The sequence below is a fragment of the Oncorhynchus masou genome, chromosome 12, assembly GCF_036934945.1.
Source record: "Oncorhynchus masou masou isolate Uvic2021 chromosome 12, UVic_Omas_1.1, whole genome shotgun sequence".
Classification (NCBI taxonomy): Eukaryota; Metazoa; Chordata; class Actinopteri; order Salmoniformes; family Salmonidae; genus Oncorhynchus; species Oncorhynchus masou.
In genome coordinates this window covers 54701087-54728282 of record NC_088223.1, presented here as the reverse complement: position 1 = coordinate 54728282, position 27196 = coordinate 54701087, and the positions used below count along the sequence as shown (strand labels likewise).

The 27196-nt window shown below is 41.1% G+C and overlaps 1 protein-coding gene across 2 annotated transcripts in view; it reads right to left on the bottom strand.

Annotated features, from left to right (window-relative positions):
- Window positions 1–1673: 1673 nt before the first annotated feature.
- The window catches only part of gabrb4 (gamma-aminobutyric acid type A receptor subunit beta4), a 57564-nt gene continuing 32041 nt past the window's right edge, over window positions 1674–27196 (bottom strand). For both annotated transcript variants that reach the window (XM_064981236.1, XM_064981237.1), the window contains exons 3-10: window positions 23504–23571; window positions 19688–19908; window positions 8789–8871; window positions 6472–6609; window positions 5138–5290; window positions 4485–4741; window positions 2872–2961; window positions 1674–2519 (exon numbers count right to left, since the gene is read on the bottom strand). In XM_064981236.1, the coding sequence (XP_064837308.1) occupies window positions 2166–2519; window positions 2872–2961; window positions 4485–4741; window positions 5138–5290; window positions 6472–6609; window positions 8789–8871; window positions 19688–19908; window positions 23504–23571 (1364 nt within the window). In that variant the 3' untranslated portion in view covers window positions 1674–2165. The remainder of the gene's footprint in view (window positions 2520–2871; window positions 2962–4484; window positions 4742–5137; window positions 5291–6471; window positions 6610–8788; window positions 8872–19687; window positions 19909–23503; window positions 23572–27196) is intronic.

Genomic DNA, 27196 nt, shown 5'->3' with positions numbered 1-27196 from the left:
TGGAGAGACAAGCTCTTGGAACTTAGGGGAGCCCATCAGTAGAGTTCTAAGGAGGTTGGTCACTGCAATGTGCAAGGCAGTAACTGTGATGCTCTCAACATTCTCTCCTCTCTTATCCTCTGGAACGTCCAAAGGATCCCATCTCTTGGTTTGGCTACCTCTGCATCTGACCTGCGACTTTTCCTCCCTCTGTCACCCCATGTCATTTGATAACCATGCAAACCCAGTAGATTCAACGATGCGCTGCATGTTTCAATCACAACCGCAATTGTCATTCCTTAGCATGAATATTCAAATCCACTGCACTGCATTGTTGAATCAATGCAATGCTAGTTTGAACACAGAGATAGCCTGTAAATGCCAGTTTAAATTGAAATGCCTGTTTAAATGTGTGAATGCATTTACTCTTCTCTTCACTCTAGGCAGAACCAAATAATGAAAAACAAGGTTGTCCTTTAAAGGTACACTGTGGCTCAAAATGGCATGGCATCAACTCTGCAGTGGACATCTCATTAGTGTGTGGATCTGAGCAGATGGAATGTAGTGACATTAACAGCAAAAGCCAAAAATAACATAGCGATTCTAGGCCTTTTTGGTTCTCAATTTAGTTCATAGCTATATTTATCACACATCTTGTCTTGCCCCCTAAAAACTGAAAACCAATTTTTCCAGATTCTGCTGATGTTTCTGATATTTGGGGTGTGATCCTCAGAGCCCATTTGAAGGGTGGTAGATCTGCAGTGTTTTCAGAGCTAATGGATGCGAGAGGTTGATTCTTTTTCTTCCTCTAAATCCCGCTCCCCGCTACAACCGCAACTAAAAAAGCAAATTTGAGAACACGGCCATTCGAATTTTAAGACAGGCACGTTTCATAGGAACTATAATATCAGTGCCCAACATTCTCGGGGTGAAAACTGTTTCAAAGTGAGAGAGTTTTACATTCAACTACAGGTCAAACTATGGGCTGATATGTTGATTTCACTCTCAAACAAATAAACCATGGCGATATCCCTTTTTTAATACACAATATTGTTTCTCACATTTTTATAGTGGAATAACTTCAAATGTGTTCATTCTAGGTATCGTTTCTTCCCAGAACACAAAGCTGAATATGAGGCAATAATTACTGTATCTACAGAGCATTTGAAGCACTAGGAGGATGGTAAAGAAAACGCACAATTATATTTGCCAACTATGTCCACGAGGATACTGAATTACAAAATGTACATCATATGTCTATTTTTTTAAACAATCAAAATGAGCAATTCATACCTGTGACTTTTTTTTCTAGTAATGCACCAACTAGAACCTCGTTAAGTGACACACTCCCAAAAGCCCAGTATTTTCAAAACGAAATAATAAGTACAATAATCATCATCTGGATAACCATAATGAAAATACCCCAAGGAACTGCTCTAAAAACAAACATGAATAGAGAAATGAAGAGAAGTTTGCACTGACTCAGAAACGCAGTGGTCTAACATCCCATCCTGATGGCCCCCCAAACGCAGACCAGCATTGTACCAGAGCCGATGTCCCATAAAGAGAACAACGTCACTCAGAAAAAAAAGCCAAGGAACGACACATAATCCAAACAAGGTTGCTGTACAGGGTCGAACCGGAGAATTCCGTGTATGTTATCCATGGGAAATGGGCGGGGGGGGGGGCTGGATATTAGGGACTTGACTCAGCCGATGCCTGAACACACGAGTCACCTGATTTGATGAGCTGCAGTAGAGGACGCCGATTACGGAGTATCAATAAAAAGCCAATGAGACTGAGACATCTCTTCTCTCAAGAGCTTTCGCTTTCTTTTTTTAGCAAAAATATCATGCAGTCTTTAGTTCCAAAATCCCCCAAAGGGATCTGATGGTTGTTAGTTCGTTCGTTTCTTTGCTAGTTTGTTTGTTTCACAAGGAAAAGGAAACTCAAAGGCTTGAAATTATTCTTAAACATTCAAGTCATTCTAATAATACTTTATACAGGAGAAAAGTCCTTCAGATTTACACACACACACACGTGTATATATAAATATAATATATAGAAATATGCATATACATACTGTATGTATCAACTTGTATATGTGTATACATATTTTCCAACTGTATCAAAGCCAATTTAATGTGCTCTCAAAATATGGCCCATGATTCCTAGTGGGATGCACATCAATTCACATAGTACAACCAGTAGATTAGGTTGAAAAATCCAAACATGATGGGGAAAAGGACCCGGGACCATTTGTCAATGGTGCTGACATCTGCCAGATTGGGGATTTTCAGCTTGAGCTTGGAGGAGCGCCGTCGTAGCCGACAGTTGGCCCTGCTGCGCATGGCGCTGCGGTCCAGTGAGTGGTGGCTGAAGCCGTCCCGGGGAGCCATGGGCTTCCTGAACTGGACCCCGGAGCTGTCGAATGACATCACTGAATTCCGGGAGTCACTGACGCTACTTCCCACATCTGACGGCATCACCTCGTTATTCATCTCCAGCGTGGTGAGCAGGATATTCCCGTATGCGTCCACCTTGGAGGACAGTGGAGGGGTAGAGAGAGAACGTCAGGGAGAAGCAGAACACGGTGACATTACCACAAACTGTCCTACTAAAACTCTACACCCACCCAGCGTTTCATTTCCAATTTTCAAGCTAAAGCAAATCTAATGATGATGTGGAAGGACATTTCATTTTTTCATGCCTCTTTAAAGAATTCTGAATTGATGCACTTTTCCCATTTTCGTCCTTATAGCTGATGCCTTACAGTGCTTTTTCACTGAAAGTAAATCCACACAAATGAATTGCCATCACTCCATCAACCATTGTATCAGACCTCTATTAGGCCACAGTGCCACAGCTCATATGATTTCTAAATGCATGTACCCCAACTTTTCTTTGCTCCTCGAGGTACAGATTTCTCCTCTGTGTATATGACCTGAGGGTGTTGGTTTGAAACGGCGTGGCAATGGAGTCCTTGCAATGGAAAAAGAAAAGAGAAGAGAACATTAAACCCCTATAAAAAACACTGACAATTTAGCACAATTTCTTAAACATACAGAATGCATAAACATAAGGTTAACAAGAACAACTTTGCATACGGATGGCGTGTCATCTTTCAGACGCAAAGACAAGGGGCTTCGTTCAGTCGGACCGTTTCAGCATTTTCCTTTGAATACTAATGTTTCTGGCTGCATACCCGTTACGATTTGTTACATTTTAGACGGAAGTGGGTGAATGTCGGTAAGAAAGCAACTCCCAGGACAGAACAGAGATAAGACTAAGAATCAAGCCCACAGCAAAAACATAGACAACAACCTGAGAGGAGAATGAGAATGTAGTTTTACACAACTCCAGAGTTAAAGAAAAAGCCACAGTATATCTCCAAGCCAAAATAATCTGCTCAATCAACTCTAAGTGTCAGTGCTGGAGGAAAAGCAATGGAGGGTGGTTGTTGGATGTGTATCTGGTGAAGGTGGCATCTATACGCTTGTGAAAGTACTGTCTTATGACAAACTAACATAGGGGATTCCCCTAACATAGGGGAATAAGTGGATTCCCCCTAACATAGGGGAATAAGTGGATTCCCCCTAACATAGGGGAATAAGGGGATTCCCCTAACATAGGGGAATAAGGGGATTCCCCCTAACATAGGGGAATAAGGGGATTCCCCTAACATAGGGGAATAAGGGGATTCCCCTAACATAGGGGAATAAGTGGATTCCCCCTAACATAGGGGAATAAGTGGATTCCCCTAACATAGGGGAATAAGTGGATTCCCCTAACATAGGGGAATAAGTGGATTCCCCTAACATAGGGGAATAAGTGGATTCCCCCTAACATAGGGGAATAAGTGGATTCCCCTAACATAGGGGAATTCCCCCTAACATAGGGAAATGGATTCCCCCTAACATAGGGGAATAAGTGGATTCCCCTAACATAGGGGAATAAGTGGATTCCCCTAACATAGGGGAATAAGTGGATTCCCCTAACATAGGGGAATAAGTGGATTCCCCTAACATAGGGGAAGAAACATGGATTCCCCTAACATAGGGGAATAAGTGGATTCCCCTAACATAGGGGAATAAGTGGATTCCCCTAACATAGGGGAATAAGTGGATTCCCCTAACATAGGGGAATAAGTGGATTCCCCTAACATAGGGGAATAAGTGGATTCCCCCTAACATAGGGGAATAAGTGGATTCCCCTAACATAGGGGAATAAGTGGATTCCCCTAACATAGGGGAATAAGTGGATTCCCCTAACATAGGGGAATAAGTGGATTCCCCTAACATAGGGGAATAAGTGGATTCCTCTAACATAGGGGAATAAGTGGATTCCCCTAACATAGGGGAATAAGTGGATTCCCCTAACATAGGGGAATAAGTGTTTTGGAGTCTGTGATTCTCCCTAAAAAAAAGAATGCATAAGGATTCTGATAGACATAGAGAGGGAGTCCGCAAAATAGCCAGAGAGAGAAGCCAGCTGAAGATACAAACCTGTTCTCTCAGGCGCTTCTCTTCGTATCGCGGGCGCTCGTTGTTGGTTTTGTTCAGCCGCTCGTGGATTTTCTTCTGTTGCTGGGGGCCCCGGCCAAAGAACACGTAGTTTACGAAGGCATATTCGAGCAGGGCCAGGAACACAAACACAAAACAGCCCATGAGGTAGACGTCGATGGCTTTCACATACGGGATCTTTGGGAGGGTCTCCCTAAGGTGGGTGTTAATGGTTGTCATGGTGAGCACGGTTGTAACACCTGGAAATTGCAAACACAAACAAAGAAATTATTATTAGTAACAAAAACAATCAATAGTCATCGCCATCAAAGTAAGGTATTGGTCATCAGGAAGACCAACATGCAAGGTAATGATTTTGAGTGGGAAGTGTGTGCCTCTAAACATTGCTTGACAATTTGTTCCTGCAGGATGGAGATGTATTCAATGGAAAGTGCACATTATTAGTGGTTGTAAGGGCTCCTTTGTGTAAGTGGGAGTTGGCCACTAATCTGTTTATGACAATTCCCAATTGTGCTGTGTGTAGCATTTCGTACTGCAACAGCAACATAAGTCACCTCAATGTTAGGGCAACCTTACCCACTCTGTTCACTGGGAATATTCTGTGTTGTAACACTGCAGTGGAAGCAGAGTCTTACCAAGGGCCACCCGAGCTGCAGAGGCATCATAATTGATCCAGAAGGAGACCCAGGAGAGGATGGTGATCAGGATGGAGGGCATGTATGTCTGCAGGATGAAGTAGCCAATGTTCCTCTTAATCCTGAAACTCAGTGATAGCCTGGGATAGGAACCTTTCACAGAGAACAAGAGAGAAGGAGAGGATGGAGCGATGGCGTGATGGAGCGGGGCAGAGGAAACACATCAGTGAAGAAAAGAAACACTGGCACAACTTATGAGTTCCAAAGTCTGCACTTTGACAATGCGCGGGGTAGTCATTTCTCCATTCGTTCAGACGGAGCACTTCATTTCCCCAAAGCAATGGATTCCTTTCCAGGGACAAGTTCGATTCCAATTAAACATGGCAGAAAGTCGCAAACAAGGCAGATTTTTCCTCAACCCCCCATCTCAGCAGGCAGCTCCAGCGTCCCTGTGAGAATTGTCACAGAAAGCTGCTGTGCTTTTCTCTGTTTAGCACTTTCTCTGTCCTCTAAATAGCACCAAAAGGGGATTTAAAAAGGTCCGTAATTGGAGAGCACATCTTCTCACTACTTAAGTGAGGAGGAGGAACCCACATGAGACCGTGCTGTAGCTGGTGGGGTGAACCTATGGCGCTTAACATTTATGCATGTTGCAGAGAAAAACGCCAGCTCGTTGTGATGAGACAATTGGTTGCATTGAATGTATTGATTATTCAAACAAGCTGAACAACAAGTTGTTAAAGAGAAATACATCTCAGGATAATCCCCTGTGGCTTTGACTTTCCCATACTTCAGCTAGAGAGAAATGTTTACCGCTATGGATGCATAGCTAATTCCATCAAGGGAATTTGTATGGCCACTTTATCAAAATGAGAGAAAGCGAATAAGAGAGCCATGATGGTTTTAATTTAAATGGCAATCGACTGTGAGATGCACAGAGTGAGAAATGACCCTATCATCTCGCTGGTCTGGTAAATCTTTTAATGAATCAATATTCAGGCATACATATTTTATCCCAGCAGGTCCTTCCTGCCATACCTCGTGAATCTAAATAAACAAGTGCACACACAAGGGCAAGGCTACTTCAATCATGGCAACCTTTTCCAAATGAACTCAAGTTAACTGTCACACAGAGATGAATTGTTATAAGCAGCTCGTGACAAGTGTTCCCCATTGGAATAACATCAACACCACAAAACAGTGAGTGGAACTGGACGGACAGTTTAACTCATCCTACAATCAAGTCCACATTAAAATATATTCCTGAGAATGTATTCTTATACCATACTATACCCCTTCAGCACAGATATGAGGTGTTGAAGTGGAGGCTTTACCTGTGGTAAACCTGACCTCCCTGGACACCAGCCGAAGCGCCACGATGGAGAACTGGGGAAGCTCCAGTTTGTCCACCCCCGTCACCGCATTGTCCCCTCCGTGCCAGTAGAACACTATGTCGTCTGTGGTGTACCCATCTGTCCCAGGTTACAGAGAATAGGTGGAGAGGAGAATGAACAGCTTCAGTACTGGTACAACCTCTCACCTTAGACATTAGGGAAAGCCGAATGGACCACAGCAGAGGAAAATAGGCCTTCCTTCCATTGGTACTGTATAGAATATGGTCTAAGCTTATGTATGTCTCCCACTTCAGGAAAACTGAACTATATAAGAGCCTGCATAATGACACGTCTAAGTTACGTCAGACAAACATGAATATTTATCACGTGTCAAGTCATGCTTCTGTTTATGATTCATGTTGACTCCACGGGGCTCCATCAAATTGCCAGTGGAATCAAATCGAGAAGTGTAAGTTTATGTAGTGCGGTTCAGGCGATATACTGCCTTACATTCACTGTTAAACCTCATGGCAATTACATTTCCTGGATATAGGTGCCTTTACTGTATTTACATTAAATGACCACTCTTCTGCCCCCGGGCTGTGCCAGCTCTCTGTCCATGGTTATATACCAGCCAGCACCGGAGCACCATTCATCAACTTTTAAACTTTTTCTAAAGTTAGAGATCCAGGAACTGAATTTGACATGTTTTCATAAGTGGATGCTCCTTGTTAATCTATGATATTGAACAGTTGTTAATGAATTTGATCCCCCATGGCATTCTGCCTCTCCCAACATGTAGCAGGATCTAGAAGAGTTTCATTTCACAGCATGTCCAGATGTCCTCCCTTATCCACATGTTATATGTTATTGAGGGTGTGGGGTTATGGATGTGGTAGGTCTACTCCTAATTACACTTTATATCTATGGGGACCTAGGTAGGGCCAAGCCATGGACATGTTATGTTGCTTGGCTGTCACTAATGGGGAAATCAATGGCATGACATAATTGGTTTGGAAAGGAATACTGTAGCTGTAACTTCTCTGTACACATTGCATGTTTCACATTTGCATATGTTAGGGTGTGACAAACCTTTTTCACTCTGGCTGTAAAATTAAGGGAATTTGGGTTGATAAAAGATACCCATCCAATGCCATGCCTCTGTGCTGCTTCGCCATGAAAGGAGCATCGATGTTGTTATGACAGACGGGGTCCATCTGCCCGCTCAAGTTGCATTCAATGGTCAATATGTAACGGCTTCTAATTGAAATTACAAGCAAGCATTAAACATTTCACCTGCTTCTATCAATGCAGTCATTGCCCTCTGAGTTAACGCATATATAAGAAATGGTACTCAGAGTCAGAGATGCCAATAATGTTGGCCAGGATAGCTGCTTTAAATGATCCATAATGATCACATCTGCTGACAGCAGGCCTCTGCAGACTGAACCCAGAACCACCCCAGTCAAAGATACATCAGTACAGCTTAGACCTAAACCACCCCGAAGTCAAAGATACATCAGAACCACCAAAAGATACATCAGAACCACCCCAGAGTCAAAGATACATCAGAACCACCCCAGAGTCAAAGATACATCAGAACCACCAAAAGATACATCAGAACCACCCCAGAGTAAAAGATTCATCAGAACCACCCGGGAGTAAAAGACACATCAGAACCACCCGGGAGTCAAAGACACATCAGAACCACCCGGGAGTCAAAGACACATCAGAACCACCCGGGAGTCAAAGACACATCAGAACCACCCGGGAGTAAAAAACACATCAGAACCACCCGGGAGTAAAAAACACATCAGAACCACCGGGGAGTAAAAGATACATTGGAACCACCCAAAGATACATCAGAACCACCCGGGAGTCAAAGCTAGAGGGTGAAGTAAGACTGCATGGAGAATTTTGGCCTAAGGACTTGGGCTTCATCTTTCAGTAAGGATAATACAAATGGTTAAATTCCAAATATGTTTTGTGAATATTGACAGAAACAACTTGAAATGCAAAAGGCTCCTTTTGTATTTTTCGTCTAGAGACATACAGTATGACAGGTCTAAAAGTTGACTTTTACCTTAAATGTATAGAGACGTGAGCTGAATTATGAAAAAAAACACAAACTACCTGCAATCATGGGCAGTCCCTTGCTGTGTTTTTAAAACGCTGTGATACCCAGTGAAAATGGCAGGAAGACATTCCTGCTGAGATGCTTGAGAAGCCAAGGCAGGTAGTTGGGGGAGGGATGGGAGGTGACTTAGCTAGAGTGCAGAGGAATGGGGGAGAAGACGTTTGTATTAAGTCCACCTACAGCTTTCGATTTCCAAGGTGCAGTTCTGTTCGTCGAGGGGGTACCTCCTCAAATCCATCATGCAAGCTGCTGTGGTGGTTATTCTGGAAAAGATAGAGAGCAGAGACATAGAGGGTGAGAGAAAAGGGAGAGCAGAGAGAACCGCTGTTACCTTGGTAACCTTTAAGAAATCGTAGCTTAGCCTTCACTGCACGATGTGGATCTTTAATTGAGCAATGTTAGGCAGTTGTCTTGTGTTAAAAAAAAAGAAAAAGGAAATGCAATCATTGGCAAGCTAGTTTTGGATACAACCTCTCTGAGGTCTGATTTTTAGGAGCGAGGGATGAGAAGGGATGGGGGAAGAAGAGGAAGATACATTTAGGTCAGTTTCTAATAATCTGGCCCACTGTTTGAGATCTTCCATATTAGCCGTGGTCAGTTCTTTATGAATATTGAATGAATGAAATTGCAGAAAGTGAGGTTGTTAGGAATGTGTTCTGACAGAGGCAAGTTGATTCCAAACAGAGAGAGGTTGGAATAAGAAATTGTATGTGTCTCAGTGAGCAGCATTTTAGTGCTCATATATAGGCTTAATGACAGCCCTGATCTATATTGTGACTGCACCCTCGCACACAACTGGAGCTGTTTGCTTCTTATGTACAGTTCTACCTATAGAAACATTATGAATGAATTCAAGCTGTTAAAACGTCAAACAAAAGCATAGCTACAGTTGAAGTCAGAAATTTACATACACTTTGGTTGGAGTCAATAAAACTTGTTTTTCAACCACTCCACGAATTTCTTGTTAACAAACTATAGTTTTGTCAAGTTGGTTAGGACATCTACTTTGTGCATGACACAAGTCATTTTTACAACAATTGTTTACAGACAGATTATTTCACTTATAATTCACTGTATCACAATTCCAGTGGATCAGAAGTTTACATGCACTAAGTTGACTGTGCCTTTAAACAGCTTGGAAAATTCCAGAAAATGATGTCATGGCTTTAGAAGCTTCTGATAGGCTAATTGACATCATTTGAGTCAATTGGAGGTGTACCTGTGGATGTATTTCAAGGCCTAACTTCAAAATCAGTGCCTCGTTGCTTGACATCATGGGAAAATCATGGGAAAATCAAAATAAATCAGCCAAGACCTCAGAAGAACAATTGTAGACCTCCACAAGTCTGGTTCATCATTGGGAGCAATTTCTAAATGCCTGATGGTACCACGTTCATCTGTACAAACAATAGTACACAAGTATAAACACCATGGACCACATAGCTGTCATACCACTCAGGAAGTAGATGGGTTCTGTCTCCTAGAGATGAAGGTACTTTGGTGCGAAAAGTGTAAATCAATCCCAGAACAACAGCAAAGGACCTTGTGAAGATGCTGGAGGAAACAGGTACAAAAGTATCTATATCCACAGTAAAGCAAGTCATATATCGACATAGCCTGAAAGGCCGCTCAGCAAGGAAGAAGCCACTGCTCCAAAACCGCCATAAAAAAGCCAGACTACGGTTTGTAGCTGCACATGGGGACAAAGATTATACATTTGAGAAATGTCCTCTGGTCTGATTAAACAAAAATAGAACTGTTTGGCCATAATGACCATCATTATGTTTGGAGAAAAAAGGGGGAGGCTTGCAAGCCGAAGAACACCATCCCAACCGTGAAGCACGGGGGTGGCAGCATCATGTTGTGGGGGTGCTTTGCTGCAGGAGGGACTGGTGCACTTCACAAAATAGATGGCATCATGAGGAGGGGAAATGATGTGAGTGCATATATATATATTTTTTTTTTTGTTGTTGTTGTTGTTTTGATGTGGGTATATTGAAGCAACATGTCAGGACATCAGTCAGGAAGTTAAATCTTGGTCGCAAATGGGTCTTCCAAATGGACAATAACCCCAAGCATACTTCCAAAGTTGTGGCAAAATGGCTTAAGGACAACAAAGTCAAGGTATTGGAGTGGCCATCACAAAGCCCTGACCTCAATTCTATAGAAAATGTGTGGCAGAACTGAAAAAGCGTGTGTGAGCAAGGAGTCCTACAAACCTGACTCAGTTACACCAGCTCTGTTAGGAAGAATGGGCCAAAATTCACCCAACTTATTGTGGGAAGCTTGTGGAAGGCTACCCGAAATGTTTGCCCCAAGTTAAATAATTTAAAGGCAATGCAAATCACATACTAAATGAGTCTTTGTAAACTTCTGACCCATTGGGAATGTGATGAAAGAAATAAAAGCTGAAATAAATCATTCTCTCTACTATTATTCTGACATTTCACATTCTTAAAATAAGGTGGTGATCCTAACTTACCTAAAACATGGAATTTTTACAAGGATTAAATGTCAGGAATTGTGAAACTGAGTTTAAATGTATTTGGCTAAGGTGTATGTAACCTTCCGACTTCAACTGTAGATCTTTAATGCTTAATGTAAACATCTATTTCATTCAAATCCAAAAGCCAACAATCAAAACGCAGAAAGTCAATTTACCAAGCTTGTTTAATTCCCTTGGGATACATTGAATCAGTTGAAAAATGAAACAAAATGTATATGCTTTAATCTCACACTAAATTGTGATTGACTGCTATACGTATATGTTTCCGCCAGGTGTGTTTATGAGGGGAGTACATTCATTATATTCCATTTCAATAAATCCAGAAAAGTAGGAAAAGTGCACTGCATACAGATTATTAGTGTGGGAGTCTATGGCATTGAACTGAGATATTAACTAGTGCAGCACATTTTAGTAATTACAATTTGTGCTGTTAAGTCATACCAGCTTGTGCCTGCTTTCAGGTTTGTTGTGTAAATGAACTAGGGAGCTCACTGGTTTGCCTGAATGGGAAAACTAATTGAGTTTCAACTCATCACCCCTGTGTGTCAGATGCACCGTCACATTCATGGGGAGAATTTGAAAGGTAAACAATTTGTGTGTGTTAGGGGGCAGGAGAGAGTGGTGGGGAGTTTACCCTTTACAACAGCCTATTTTACATTTGGGATGCCCAATGTAGGATACCTGAGTCCATGCTGTCTTCCAGACTGCTGGACAATTCAGCACACTGCAAAAGATTCCCAGTGTGCAGGCTAATACAAGCCACCCCAACTACTGTCACACACATGCACAGGTACTGGTGAAGTATATAGAGAGCAATAGGAAAACAATGTGGAGTGTTAGCAGGGCATATACAACCATGATGAAAACAGAACCCATTTCAATACAGTGAGTCACCGTTTAGGACGAGATACTTTTTGACTCCCTCTACTTTGGTGCGTTAGGACATAATGCCGTAGCAAAATTATTCTGACTCTCCCCATGGCACAACACAACCTCATTATCACTCCCCTCCGGCTTTATCATAGACCAAGTACATTTCACTTCGCATTGTACATTGTTTTCTATCTCACAACTTTACTGTAAATGACTAATGTAAAGCAAAGCTGCAAAATGTTTGGGAAAGAAACAAAGCCTGTGTCCCTTTGGGCTCTGGCTGCTGTGCTACTTTGAAAGGGCCCCAGGATGCTCCTCTCCCCCCAGCAGCCCCCCAGTCCTCTGGGTGGGTCCCTGTGGGCACCTCACTGCAGACTCACTGTCTGGGATGTTTCATTGATGAAACTGGGACATTGTGGTGATGAGGGATTAGGCGGGTGGTTTGTGGCTTTTTTCTGGGGCACAGAATTCTGGATGGGAATTGAGCCTCCTTTCCAGTCAAACAAATAAACAGAAATAAGTGGTGCACTATATTTGTTTGTCTTGTGCAGTACAATAGTGACTGCTATATGCAATAGTATATGGTACATACAATAGCGACTGCTGCAAACAATAGTGACAGCTACAAACAAAAGTGACCTCTACATACAATAGTGACTGCTAAATACAATAGTGACTGCTACATACAATAGTGACTGCTACATACAATAGTGACTGCTACATACAATGGTGACTGCAACATACAATGGTGACTGCAACATACAAAACTGACTGTGCAACTGCCACACACAATAGTGACAGGTAAATACAAATGTGACTGCTACCTACATTAGTGAGTGCTACATACACTGGTGAATACTACATACAATGGTGACTGCTACATACAATGGTGACTGCTCCGTACAATATTGACTGCTGTGTCGACTGACTCCGTACAATCGACTGCTCCGTACGTACAATATTGACTGCTACCTACATTAGTGAGTGCTACCTACATTAGTGAGTGCTACCTACATTAGTGAGTGCTACATACACTGGTGAATACTACATACAATGGTGACTGCTCCGTACAATATCGACTGCTCCGTACAATATCGACTGCTCCGTACAATATCGACTGCTCCGTACAATATCGACTGCTCCGTACAATATCGACTGCTATATACAATGGTGACTGCTACATACAATGGTGACTGCAACATACAAAACTGACTGCTACATACAATAGCAACTGCTATATACAATGGTGACTGCCACACACAATAGTGACAGGTAAATACAAATGTGACTGCTACCTACATTAGTGAGTGCTACATACACTGGTGAATACTACATACAATGGTGACTGCTACATACAATATCGACTGCTACATACAATGGTGAGTGCTACATATAATGGTGACTGCTAAATACAATAGTGCCTGCTACATACAATATCGACTGCTACATACAATAGTGACTGCGACATACAATAGTGACTGCTACATATAACAACAACTGCTAAATACAAAAGTGACTACTACATACAAAAGTAACTGCTATATACAATGGTGACCGCTACATAAAATAGTGACTGCAACATACATTAGTGAGTACTACATACACTGGTGCATGCTACATACAGTACAATCCTGACTGCTACATACAATGGTGACTGCTAATTACAATAATGACTGCTAAATACAAGAGTGACTTGTATATACAACAGTGACAGCTATATACAATGGTTACCACTACACACATTAGTGACAGCTGCATACATTAGTGAGTACAACATACATACTGGTAAATGTCACATACAATATTGACTGCTCCATACAATAGTGACCGCTACATACAGTGGTGACAGCGACACACAATGGTTATTGCTATATACAAAAACAACTGCTACATAAAAAAGTGACTTCTACATACAATAGTTAGTGACAGGTAAATATAATTGTGACTGCTACATACATTAGTGAGTGCTACATACACTGGTGACTGCTACATACAAAAGTGACTGGTACATGCAATGCTGACAGCTACACACAATATCGAGTGCTGCATACAACAGTGACTGCTCCGTACAGTATTGACTGCTACATACAATATCGACTGCTACATACAATATCGACTGCTACATACAATGGTGACTGCTACATACAATGGTGACTGCTACATACAATGGTGACTGCTACATACAATGGTGACTGCTAATTACAATGGTAACTGCTATTTACAATAATGACTGCTACATACAATAACGACCGCTAAATATAAGAGTGACTTGTACATACAACAGTGAGTGCTATATAAAATGATTACAGCTTCATACAATAATGACTGCTAAATTCATTAGTGAGTTAAACATACACTGGTGAATGCTACATACAATATTGACTGCTACATATAATAGTGATCTCTACATACAATAGTGACTGCCACATAGCATATAGACTGCTACATATAATGGTGACTGCTCCATACAATAGAACTGCTACACACAATAGTGACTGCTACACACAAGTAAGTGCTACATACAATATTGACTGCTACATACAGTGATTTCTACTTAATGGTGACTGCTCCATGCAATATTGACTGCTGCATACATTAGTGAGTACTACATACATTGGTGAATGCTACATACAATATCAACTGCTACATATCAAGGTGACCTCTTCATCGAAAGTGACTGCTCCATGCAACAGTGACTGCTCCATGCAACAGTGACTGCTCCATGCAACAGTGACTGCTCCATGCAACAGTGACTGCTCCATGCAACAGTGACTGCTACATACAATAGAGACTGCTACATACAACAGTGAGTGCTACATACAATAGTGAGTGCTACATACAACAGTGAGTGCTACATACAACAGTGAGTGCTACATACAACGGGGAGTGCTACATACAATAGTGACTGCTACATAAAATGGTGACTGCTACATAAAATGGTGACTGCTACATAAAATGGTGACTGCTACATACAATGGTGACTGCTACATGCAATAGTGACTGCTACATGCAATAGTGACTGCTACATACAATAGTGAGTGCTACATACAATAGTGTCTGCTACATACAATGTGACTGCTACATACAATAGTAACTGCTACATACAATAGTGACTGCTACATACAATAGTGACTGCTACATACAATCATGACTGCTACATACAATCATGACTGCTACATACAATCATGACTGCTACATACAATCATGACTGCTACATACAATCATGACTGCTACATACAATAATGACTGCTACATACAATTATGACTGCTACATACAATTATGACTGCTAAATACAATAGTGACTGCTAAATACAATAGTGACTGCTGCATTCAATAGTGCTACATTCATTCTGTTGCACAGTCAAAATAATGTTGTGTCCCCGTGTCATGCCTGCTGAAAACACTCTAGGCGTATACTGTATGTTCCATGTCATGTAAGAGAAGCTCACATGCCAATCGAATTATCAGGAATGTCTTCCCCGTGAATGGTAAAGGGATCATGGTCTTCATGGTAAGTCAGAGGCATATTTGTTACAATCATGAATATATACCCTACAGGCAATCTGTACAGGCATGACTTTGTCCTCACTTCATCCTTCCACCTTTTCACCAACTCCCTCTGGGTAACAAGAGATGCTGCGACCAATTCCGCCCCTCCCTCCCTCGCTCCTTCCTCTGCACCCACAGCTGATTCCACCAAGAGACATATTAAATAAGCATTTACCAGACCATTAGTTTCCCGTCTCACTTCCAAACATCATCAAATTCTCATTAATACCCCAGTCTGTCTGACAGATCCTAAAACATCTACCCCTCGGAGACAGGCACCAAGATGTCCCTGTGTTTGGTGGGGTGGACTGGGGATGAGGACCTAGTTGATATGAACAATCTCAAAGTAATTTAGTGAGGCAGTGTTAACAAAGTGTATGCTGACTGGCTGAAAAACAACCAAAGAATGGAGAAGACTGCCATTCTCTTGTAGACAATGATAATGCTATCATGTATCTCATGTCAATAAGCAAGGGCATGCGCTAAGTCCCCCATTCTGGAAAAATAACACAATCCTTTTCCAGAGGCTTACCTAAGCTATATTTCATCTTCCAGACAATAGGGACATGACAAGAGCAAAATACCATCTCCACTGATTGTGAAGTGGAATGAGGTAATAGAGCCTCATAACAGAGCTACACATCAGATAGTAATACAGCCATTGCAGCAGCATGTGTACATTTAGCTGTAAGCTTCCTATAATTAACATTTGCAGCTGAATTAATTTTTTGCTTTGAAACATTTAAAAATGGGACTGCCCTGTGTAACAAAAGAAACAAACATCATTGGCCAAAGCACATCAGCATTATTTTTAACCCAAAGAAGGCCTCCATTCACTGGAGGCACATGATGGTAAACAAATAAAGTGAAGTCAAATTAATTTATTTAAAAGCACAAGTATATGTGTACCATGTGTACAGTCAGGTCCAAAATGATTGGCACCCTTGATAAAGATGAGAAAAAAAGACTGTATAAAATAAATAATGCAAATACTGAGATATTTTGTATGCTATATTTTATACTAGTACAATTGCTCAGAGAAAGATATTTTGTTTAGCAAGTAATATTTTTGGGGGATAACACATTATTTGGATAGTCCATCTGGGCAATTCAATTCAATGGTAAGGGAATTTAGGTTTCACCTTTCACCTTAAAATGTATGCCAATCAAAAACCATTCATTTCAAAGTTTAGCTCTATGTACAAGGACAACTTTTAACAATTTCCACTGGACATCTTACAAAGACTAATTTAGTGGAAGAACTGTGCAGATGCTAAGTTTGTTAAGGGAATTATGGAGAAATCTCCAGTCAGGTTTTCATGCGACAACGTTTTCCACAAACTCTATTAAATATCTGTTCCGAACTAAGATTCAAAGATGCCTGCGGAAATAATGGGTGTGTCAGCTATGACATGACACCTTGAGTTAGATTTTTTTAAACGTTTGTTATTGAACTACAGTAAGTGAAGTGGATTCACACCTGGTAACGGAATTAAGGGAATGGGTTTACATCATGGGTCCCCGATATGTACTACACAGAAATGCGTAATTATGTAAATCAATGCAATTCTCTTCATTTTTTCACAAGTTTGGACATCACAGCAGAGTACAGGACGGTGCAGTAAAGTAGAGTCCAGTACAGACGGATAAACCATGTGATTCTATGTTCAGCAAAGATCTTCTGTGTATAAGTGACGCGCGAGGGCAAAAAAGCATCTAACACAATTCTACGAGTAGTCTGAGGCAGACGTTAGGTAAGGAGCGTTTTCAAGTGCAACAACGACGGTTTTGGGAAACAGTTCAGAGATTTTAACAATGCTCCTACGAAGGTTCTAACAATGAACTTAGCCTTAATATGTTTTTGGGAAACCTGGTCCAGTACTGTGCTATCCAAACTTGGGAAACATACGTCTATGATGGGTTCAGATTTGGTCCACTCCGGTCCATCTGTGGACGTTAACATCAAGGCCAGAGTGGACTGAACAAATTTGAACTACCCTAACCGCAAACTTAGCAGAAAGTTGCTTATCAACAGAGAGTGTGACCATCTGTAGAGAATCAACAGATGTACAATCGACAGTTGTTTTTTAAAATTCTCCCAAAAAGATAGGAGTCAAAACGACTGTTTTCAGTACCTTTCAATACCTCACCTTGCGAGGATAATGGCACTGAGCCTTTTTCAAAAATGTTTTATGAGATTGGAGAACACATTGGGAGGGATCTTAGACCATTCCTACATACACAATCTGCCCAGATCCTTAGTATGCTTTGTCAGTGCTTAAGGACTGCCTTCTTCAATTCACACACACACAATGGGGTTCAAGTCCGGAGACTGACATGGTCATTTAACCTCCTTTTTGGAATTTGATGCGTGCTTGCGGTCATTGTCTTATTGGAAGTTTCAGCCTGCTGGTAGAGGCAACCAGTTGTTTGGCAAAAAAAATCATGGTACTGGGTAAAGTTCATGATTCAGTTGACCTTAACAAGGGCCCCAAGACCAGTGGAATAAAAATAGCCCCATAACATCAAAGAGCCACCATAATATTTGACCCTAGTTATTTGGTTATTTTCTGCATATGCTTCTGTTTTTCAACACCAAATCCACCGCTGGTGTACCTGGCCAAACAGCTCTATTTTCATGTCATCTGACCAAAGCCCCAGTTCCAATCCATGTGTCAGTGCCGTTTAGAAAACTCCAGGCGTTGACATTTGTTGGATGACATGAAAATAGAGCTCTTTAGCCACGAACAACAGTGGTGGGTTTCGCGTCAAAAGAAAGAAGCTTATGCAGACAAACTTGGCTGCAAGTGGATCTTCCAGCAAGACATTGACCCCAAGCACACATCAAAATCCATAAAGAAATGGTTAATTGACCACAAAATCAATATTTTGCAATATCAGTCTCTGAACTTGATCCCCATTGAAAACCTGTATTTTGAATTGAAGAGGACAAAGCAAAGGACAAAGGATATTAAGGATCCGTAAAGATTATGTATGGAGGAATGATCTAAGATCCCTCCTAATGTGTCTTCCAATCTCATATTTTTTTGAGAAACAAAATGATTACATGTTAAACAAAAATCTCTTTCTCTGAGCAATTGTATTAGTATCAAATAATATAATGATCTATTTTTTTTGTATACAATTTCACTCAGTATTTGTATAATTTACAGTATTTTTGTCACGGCCGTTGAATGAAGAGGACCAAGGCACAGCGTGGTCAGCGTACATTTTCTTTTTATTAGAAAAGACGCCGAACAAAACAATAAACACTACAAAACAAACCATGAAGCTAAAGGCTATGTGCCATAAACAAAGTCAACTTCCCACAAAGACAGGTGGGAAAAAGGGCTACCTAAGTATGTGTTCTCAATCAGAGACAACGATAGACAGCTGTCCCTGGTTGAGAACCCTACCCGGCCAAAACATAGAAATACAAATAATAGAACATCAAATACCCACCCCAAATCACACCCTGACCAAACCAAATAGAGACATAAAAAGGATCGTGACACTTTTTTACTCATCTTAATCAAGGGTGCCAATCATTTTGGACCTGACTGAGTATACAGTTTCTTCCATGACATAGACTGACCAGGTGAATCCAGGTGAAAGCTATGATCCCTTATTGATGTGACTTGTTAAATCATCTTCAATCAGTGTTAGGTGAAAGCCATGATCCCTTATTGATGTGACTTCTTAAATCAACTTCAATCAGTGTTGATGCATTCAACATGGGCCAGCATCCCTGTGGAACGCTTTCGACAAATTGTTGAGTCCATGCCCAGCCGAATTGAGGCTGTTCTGAGGGTAAAAAGTGTGTGTGGGGGGAGGAGGTATACTCAGTGTATATGTCAGGTATTAGCATGTCATGTAATTGTCAAGGTAGGCTATAACTACTTACAATTGAATCCTGTCATCAGAAATTCAGCTAAATAATTTAAGTTAGTCGTGCTTTTATCAGTGATTCTCTGGACTCAAGTTTTTTTGAATGGAAGTAAGGAAAGTGAAAAGGCAGGAGGGCTGTGATACTATTTAGACACAGACCTAGTTTCTCATATGCCTTCCCAAGGTCTCTTCCAGTCCTGCCTGACAGGCCAGGCTTTAACCAGTTTAGTTACAGTAGAATTCCAATGAAAGTTAGCTGTACCTGAGCCCATATAACACGGTGCCATCAGGATGCAGTCGAATCATACGGTTCTTCACTGTCACGCCATGCAGGAAGGACTTCTTGTCATTGAGGAAGTAGGTGTCTGGGAGCCACAGCTGGTCTGCTACGCGGTTATCCAGAGTCAGGTTGAGGGGCAGCTCAGCGTATGCCAACCGCTTGTCTCGCCAACTTTGCTGGAAATACATTGTGATGGTGTAATCCTGTGGAAAAAGGGGAAACAGCACTGTGAGATTGAAAATAAATAGTTGCTACACTCTTAGAAAAGAATGTGCTATCTAGAACCTAAAAGGGTTATTCGGCTGTCCTCTTGGGAGAACCCTTTTTAAGGGTTCTCCTATGGGGAAAACCGAATAACCTTTTGGGACCTTTTTTTCTAAGAGTGTATGCATTGACAAAAGCTTCAACTATGGGAAGGATAAGTTACCCTTACTGTAATTGCCCTATCCTACACCATACACTTACTACCCAATGTGCATAAATGTATGCACATCGAAATGTATCATCATAGTCATTATGTGCAGAGTACATCAAAAAGCATTAACAGTGTTTTTCAAGGATACAATGGAAACACAATGGAAACGTAATGAAAATGGGAGACTTCCAGGGAAGTGATTTAAAGGCTAAGTTAAGTTGAACACCTCCTCCAATGACAGTACAGTATTTCTGAGTTTCGCATGATAAATGCTGCCAATTTATTCGGAGAACGTCAGTGTCCCGAAATCTCAATATAATTGTCTTAAAACCATAATATGCATCACATTTTATAAGCGGACTGAGAGCTAATCTTAGTGGTTATTCAGCTGGACATAAAATGACCTATATTCTTACAGGGTGTACCCTATCTGAAGAATATTCCATATTTTCCAGAAAAAAATATACTTGCTGCATCGTGAAAAAAAATGAAATACTGACAAGGTAATTTTGTTTTTCATGGCTTTCGTCTGACTGCAGAAAAAAAAAGTGAAACGATGTGGTTTTCTTTAGCTATGACTATGTTGGCTGGCTGACAAAATGCAAAAATGAACAGCTAAAATAGACGAGTTATGGCGTTAGACATAACATGCATGTTGAGATTATCCAATGGTTTTCCAAATTGACAATAACCAGGTTTCCATCAAACCTTTTTATGCGAGTAAAGTACATGTCGGATAAAAAAATGTAATGACAGGCCTTTTATCGGTAAACTTTCCAAATGTCAACAAAACAAAATACGCCAGCTAAGGTAGAATCTTCTTGTGTCGGTAAAATTAATTATGCGAGACATATCGGTGGAAATGCTTTTAATGCACAAGTATTGATATAATAATGACATTGGTGTGGTCCTCCCACTACGACTCGCCGGGAAAGCATGCTGTTTATTAGGCTACAGATGAAAAATGATAATATTCACAGGGTGGTGAAAGTTGCAAGGTGATGAGCATGATGCTCTCTTCCAATAAATATTGAGGGTCTTATTCTGGTGACATGATCAACGATGCTTGGCTGCCGTTTGACAAATAGAAAAAATCTTGCTCTTTTGTTCATAATAATCTCGCAAACTGTTGGCTAGAGCTCACGTTCCAATACCAGAGTGGGCACACTCGCTATATAACGCAACACTTTTTTTGTGTGAGAAAAACATCAGTAGAGTTGCAAATCTGCAACAAGTCAATTTGACGCAAACACATCTCTGGTGGGAAAATGCACATATTGTTTTAATGCCGATTTTTAAATATTCGCATGGATATATGTATCCAATTGAATGGAAACCAAGCTAGTCATGTCGTTTTGTGTCTGTCTTTGTTCACAGGAACCCTTTTCAACCCTGCACCTAATGCTACCTTCTCAAATGTCCAGGGAAACTAAAATAACATCAAACATAAGATAAAACTTGCTGTCTTCAAAAACACCGGAGTAGAAAATAAATCTCAGAAATTAAAAATGAATATATCAAAGCGCCTCATGTGCTCTTAAAAATAAAGAAAACAGCTTTGTACATGAGTGACTACCTCTAACAAATTAAAAATAAAACTGGATGAAAATCCTCTCGTGATTCGAAATGGCAACATTACAGGGAGAACAAATCCAGAATAAAAAACAAAGCTCCTCTGGCTTGTGGGGGGAGTGAACTCTTGAGTGTGTCTGTGCCACATTAAAGAAAAGAAAATACAACGGCGAGCAGAGAGACAGAATGATGTCATTGCAGAGACACCAGCCATGTTGTCTTCTTTAAAGAAAACGACTGAGCCTGATTTCTCACCGCGCTCTAATAAACAGAAGTTAAATACGTAATATAATCAAGTAAATCAGATGCACAACATGTCTATGGTTATCCAATGTTTGCAAGGCCAAATATGATTGACTGAAATGGAATTATTGCATTGCAAATAGACCGAACAAAAATACAACACCCGAGGTCATACAGTGCCTTGAGAAAGTATTCATACCCCTTATTCCACTATCTGTTGTGTTACAGCCTGAATTAAACATTTATTTAAAAAAAAATGTCACTCATCTACACACAAGAAGTGAAAACGTTATTTCAATTTGTTTTGCAAATCTATTGAAGATGAAGTACAGAAATATATATATATTTTTAAGTATCACACCCCTGAGTCAATACTATACTGAACAAAAATATAAATGCAACATGTAAAGTGTTGGTCCCATGTTTCATGAGCTGAAATAAAAGATCCCAGAATTTTTCCATAATTTCTCTCACATTGTGTCCAAATTTGTTAACATCCCTGTTAGTGAGCATTTCTCCTTTGACAGGTGTTGCATATCAAGAAGCTAATTAATCAGCATGATAATTACACAAGTGCACCTTGTGCTGGGAACAATAAAAGGTCACTCTAAAATGTTCAGTTTTGTTATGCAACAAGTTGAGGGAGCGTGCAATTGGCATGCTGACTGCAGGATCGTCCACCAGAGCTGTTGCCAGAATTGAATGTTCCTTTCTCTACCTTAAGATACCTCCAATGTCGTTTTAGAGAATTTGGCAGTACGTCCAAGGCCTCACAACCGCAGACCACATGTATGGCGTTTTGTGGTCAAGCGTTTTTTCTGATGTCAACGTTGTGAACAGTGCCCCATGGTGGAGGTGGGGGTATGGGCAGACATGCGCTGTGGACAACAAACACAATTGCATTTTATCGATGCCACTTTGAATGCACAGAGATACCGTGATGAGATCCTGAGGTCCACTGACGTGCCATTCATCCGCCGCCATCACCTCATGTTTATGAATGATAATGCACGGCCCCATGTCGCAAGTATCGGTACACAATTCCTGGAAGCTGAAAATGGCCCAGTTCTTCCATGGCCTGCTTACACGCCAGAAATGTTACCCATTGAGCATGTTTGGGATGCTCTGGATTGACGTGTACGACAGCATGTTCCAGTTCCAATATCCAGCAACTTTGTACAGCCATTGAAGAGGAGTGGGACACACCAGATACTGACTGGTTGTCTGATCCATGCCCCTACCTTTTTTTAAGGTATCTGTGACCGACAGATTCATATATGTATTCCCAGCCATGTGAAATCCATAGATTAGGGCCTAATGAGTTTATTTCAATTGACTGATTTCCTCAAACAAAATGTAACTCAGTAAAATTGTTTATATTGTTGCATGTTGCATTTATATTTGTGTTTAGTATACTGTACATTGAAACAAATGAATTTATCAAAATTGTGGTATATAAAATTGGTGCATCTTGCTTTAACCACGCACCCTAATAAATGAAAAGGGACACATTGAGTCGATGTTCTATATGGACAGTGCTACTGTAAGAGAAGGGGTTTGTAACTCACCATGTTCACTTCTGAGATGGAGTCAATGCTAGCGATGTTGATGCTCATTCCTACAATGACTGGGGCACCTGAGGGAACACAAGAGCCAGTACAGTCACACAACAAATTCACACCATTATTCACACTGGGCCAAAAATACACGTCGAACATAACATAGGACAACACGTACACAGATTATAATGTACTTTATTTGCAAAAGTAGTATGCAATATATGCAATAAGCAAGGCATGTTTTTCTCTGTTTGGTTTTTATTTTATGAGATTATTCTGTGTAATGAAAAGCGCTTTACAAATGTAATAAACTATTATTATTATTATTATTAATGTTAAGATAAGAAAATTATCAAATTATCTTCACATGCCGGGTTATCTCAATAATTAATCAGGATATTATAAGGATATTATTGTATTTTTTAGATGCATTACATATGAGACTGGACGTGGACATTTCTGATGTGGCAGAGTGAATCAAACATTTTTGGGAAAACTGTCATAAATGTATCACTGTGGGAACAAGCCTCGTGTGAGCAGGAAGAGACCACTGACGGTATCAAGATGGGCATGAAGAAAACAGACCATTCCTTAAACCCATTGACCTTTATCATACAGTATGTGGAAAGTGACCCAAAAAAGGCTGCAGGCTTTAGAGTAAGAACAAATTGGTGGAACAAAAATCATAAAAATTGCAGAGGCTGATGAATAGTCAAATCCAATTCTTGGGAGGCTTTAAACAGCCATATAAAATCTGACTAAATGTTTCTTTAAACTTCATAAAATTGTAATCCATATGAGATTCAGGTACATCACGCTAATTTCACGGTCAATATTCTTGCCCACCAAATCATGTAATCTTTGAGTATCTCATCCTACCTCTTTCTCCTTACAAAAAACGTAAACATTGAAGTGAAAGGGATGTAAAAGTGTGTGGATATTCAGCAATGTCAAAAGTGAATAATTGAAGGCCCAGTGCAGTCAGAAACGTGTTTTATACACTGCTCAAAAAAATAAAGGGAACACTTAAAACAACACAATGTAACTCCAAGTCAATCACACTTCTGTGAAATCAAACTGTCCACTTAGGAAGCAACACTGATTGACAATAAATTTCACATGCTGTTGTGCAAATGGAATAGACAACAGGTGGAAATTATAGGCAATTAGCAAGACACCCCCAATAAAGGAGTGGTTCTGCATGTGGTGACCATAGACCACTTCTCAGTTCCTATGCTTCCTGGCTGATGTTTTGGTCACTTTTGAATGCTGGCGGTGCTTTCACTCTAGTGGTAGCATGAGACGGAGTCTACAACCCACACAAGTGGCTCAGGTTGTGCAGCTCATCCAGGATGGCACATCAATGCGAGCTGTGGCAAGAAGGTTTGCTGTGTCTGTCAGCGTAGTGTCCAGAGCATGGAGGCGCTACCAGGAGACAGGCCAATACATCAGGAGACGTGGAGGTTGTAGGAGGGCACAACCCAGCAGCAAGACCGCTACCTCCGCCTTTGTGCAAGGAGGAGCAGGAGGAGCACTGCCAGAGCCCTGCAAAAGGACCTCCAGCAGGCCACAAATGTGCATGTGTCTGCTCAAACGGTCAGAAACAGACTCCATGAGGGTGGTATGAGGGCCCGACGTCCACAGGTGGGGGTTGTGCTTACAGCCCAACACCGTGCAGGACGTTTGGCATTTGCCAGAGAACACCAAGATTGGCAAATTCGCCACTGGCGCCCTGTGCTCTTCACAGATGAAAGCAGGTTCACACTGATCACATGTGACAGACGTGACAGAGTCTGGAGACGCCGTGGAGAACGTTCTGCTGCCTGCAACATCCTCCAGCATGACCGGTTTGGCGGTGGGTCAGTCATGGTGTGGGGTGGCATTTCTTTGGGGGGCCGCACAGCCCTCCATGTGCTCGCCAGAGGTAGCCTGACTGCCATTAGGTACCGAGATGAGATCCTCAGACCCCTTGTGAGACCATATGCTGGTGCGGTTGGCCCCGGGTTCCTCCTAATGCAAGACAATGCTAGACCTCAAGTGGCTGGAGTGTGTCAGCAGTTCCTGCAAGAGGAAGGCATTGATGCTATGGACTGGCCCACCCGTTCCCCAGACCTGAATCCAATTGAGCACATCTGGGACATCATGTCTCGCTCCATCCACCAACTCCACGTTGCACCACAAACTGTCCAGGAGTTGGCGGATGCTTTAGTCCAGGTCTTGGAGGAGATCCCTCAGGAGACCATCCGCCACCTCATCAGGAGCATTCCCAGGCATTGTAGGGAGGTCATACAGGCACGTAGAGGCCACACACACGACTGAGCCTCATTTTGACTTGTTTTAGGGACATTACATCAAAGTTGGATCAGCCTGTAGTGTGGTTTTCCACTTTAATTTTCAGTGTGACTCCAAATCCAGACCTCCATGGGTTGATAAATTTGATTTCCATTGATCATTTGTGTGTGATTTTGTTGTCAGCACATTCAACTATGTAAAGAAAAAAGTATTTAATAAGAACATTTCATTCATTCAGATCTAGGATGTGTTATTTTAGTGTTCCCTTTATCTTTTTGAGCAGTGTATATATTTCCACACTATGAGGTTGGAATAATATTGTAAAATTGTGAAAATAATGATAATGCACTTTTAGTCTATGAGCCGTTTGAAAAGACGGGCTGAAATTTCAGCCTGTTTGGTTGGGTTGGAATGTTGCCTTCGATGGGGTGACATCACTAGGGTCATAACCACATATGAGGATGCCATATTATTCTTATTTATTATTATTATTTGACAAATCTTTTGGGAGGAACTCAATCGGGGTCTCAACTTACAGTTGAGAGTGAGAATAGTAGAATACACAAGGTACAATTTCAAAACTTAATTGTGCATCAGCAGTTTTAATCTGGCTATATGTCAATCACTGACAGTTTTTTAGATTGGTAAATTAGTCTAGTTAGTCTAGTGTAGTAATCATGGCCGAATTACCGACCGGAGACGCAGGGCACATGCCCAAGGGGGCGCTGACCTACAGAGGGTCACTCTCACTCAGAGACTGTATCAGATACCCTGGATACGGCCCTGGACATCACCATGTGGTAAATTAGTTAATAGCCCAATAAGAAAGAGTGTTACAAACCTCTCAGCCAATAACAGCTCACTCCAGTTTTCCCCTCCCCACTGAGACCACTCCCAGATAGTCCTAGCAAACTTCTTGCTTGAGAAACTGCCCTTTGCTAAATAAGCAATTTTTTAGTTCTTTTTGACCGTTTTAATTGAAAACAATCAATGTAAGGTACTTAATTGTTACCCAGCAAGGATTTGGTATTGAGATAAAAAACGGCCGCATTGGACCTTTAAAGGCAACATTCCTACATTTTTGGTTCTATTCAGATCTTGCTGCCCTTCAGTTTAGAGCAACCTGGATTTTAGAACAGACTAGATCTGTGTTGAGTCAGATAAAACAACAAATAAAAACATTATGTGCGTGGGTCTATAAAGAAAGTAATAGCAAATGGCAGGTCAAAAAAGGTTTCAAACTGAACACAAATATACTCAAGTACGGTGTATGACAAATGTACTAAATTTGTCCTTTGCCTTCGTAGTGTGGAGTTAGTCAACCCTCTACAGATGCCCCGGGTAGTGCTTTAACTGTTGTTAAAATCAAAGATATTAGAATATACCGGTTGACCTTCACCCCCATAGGAA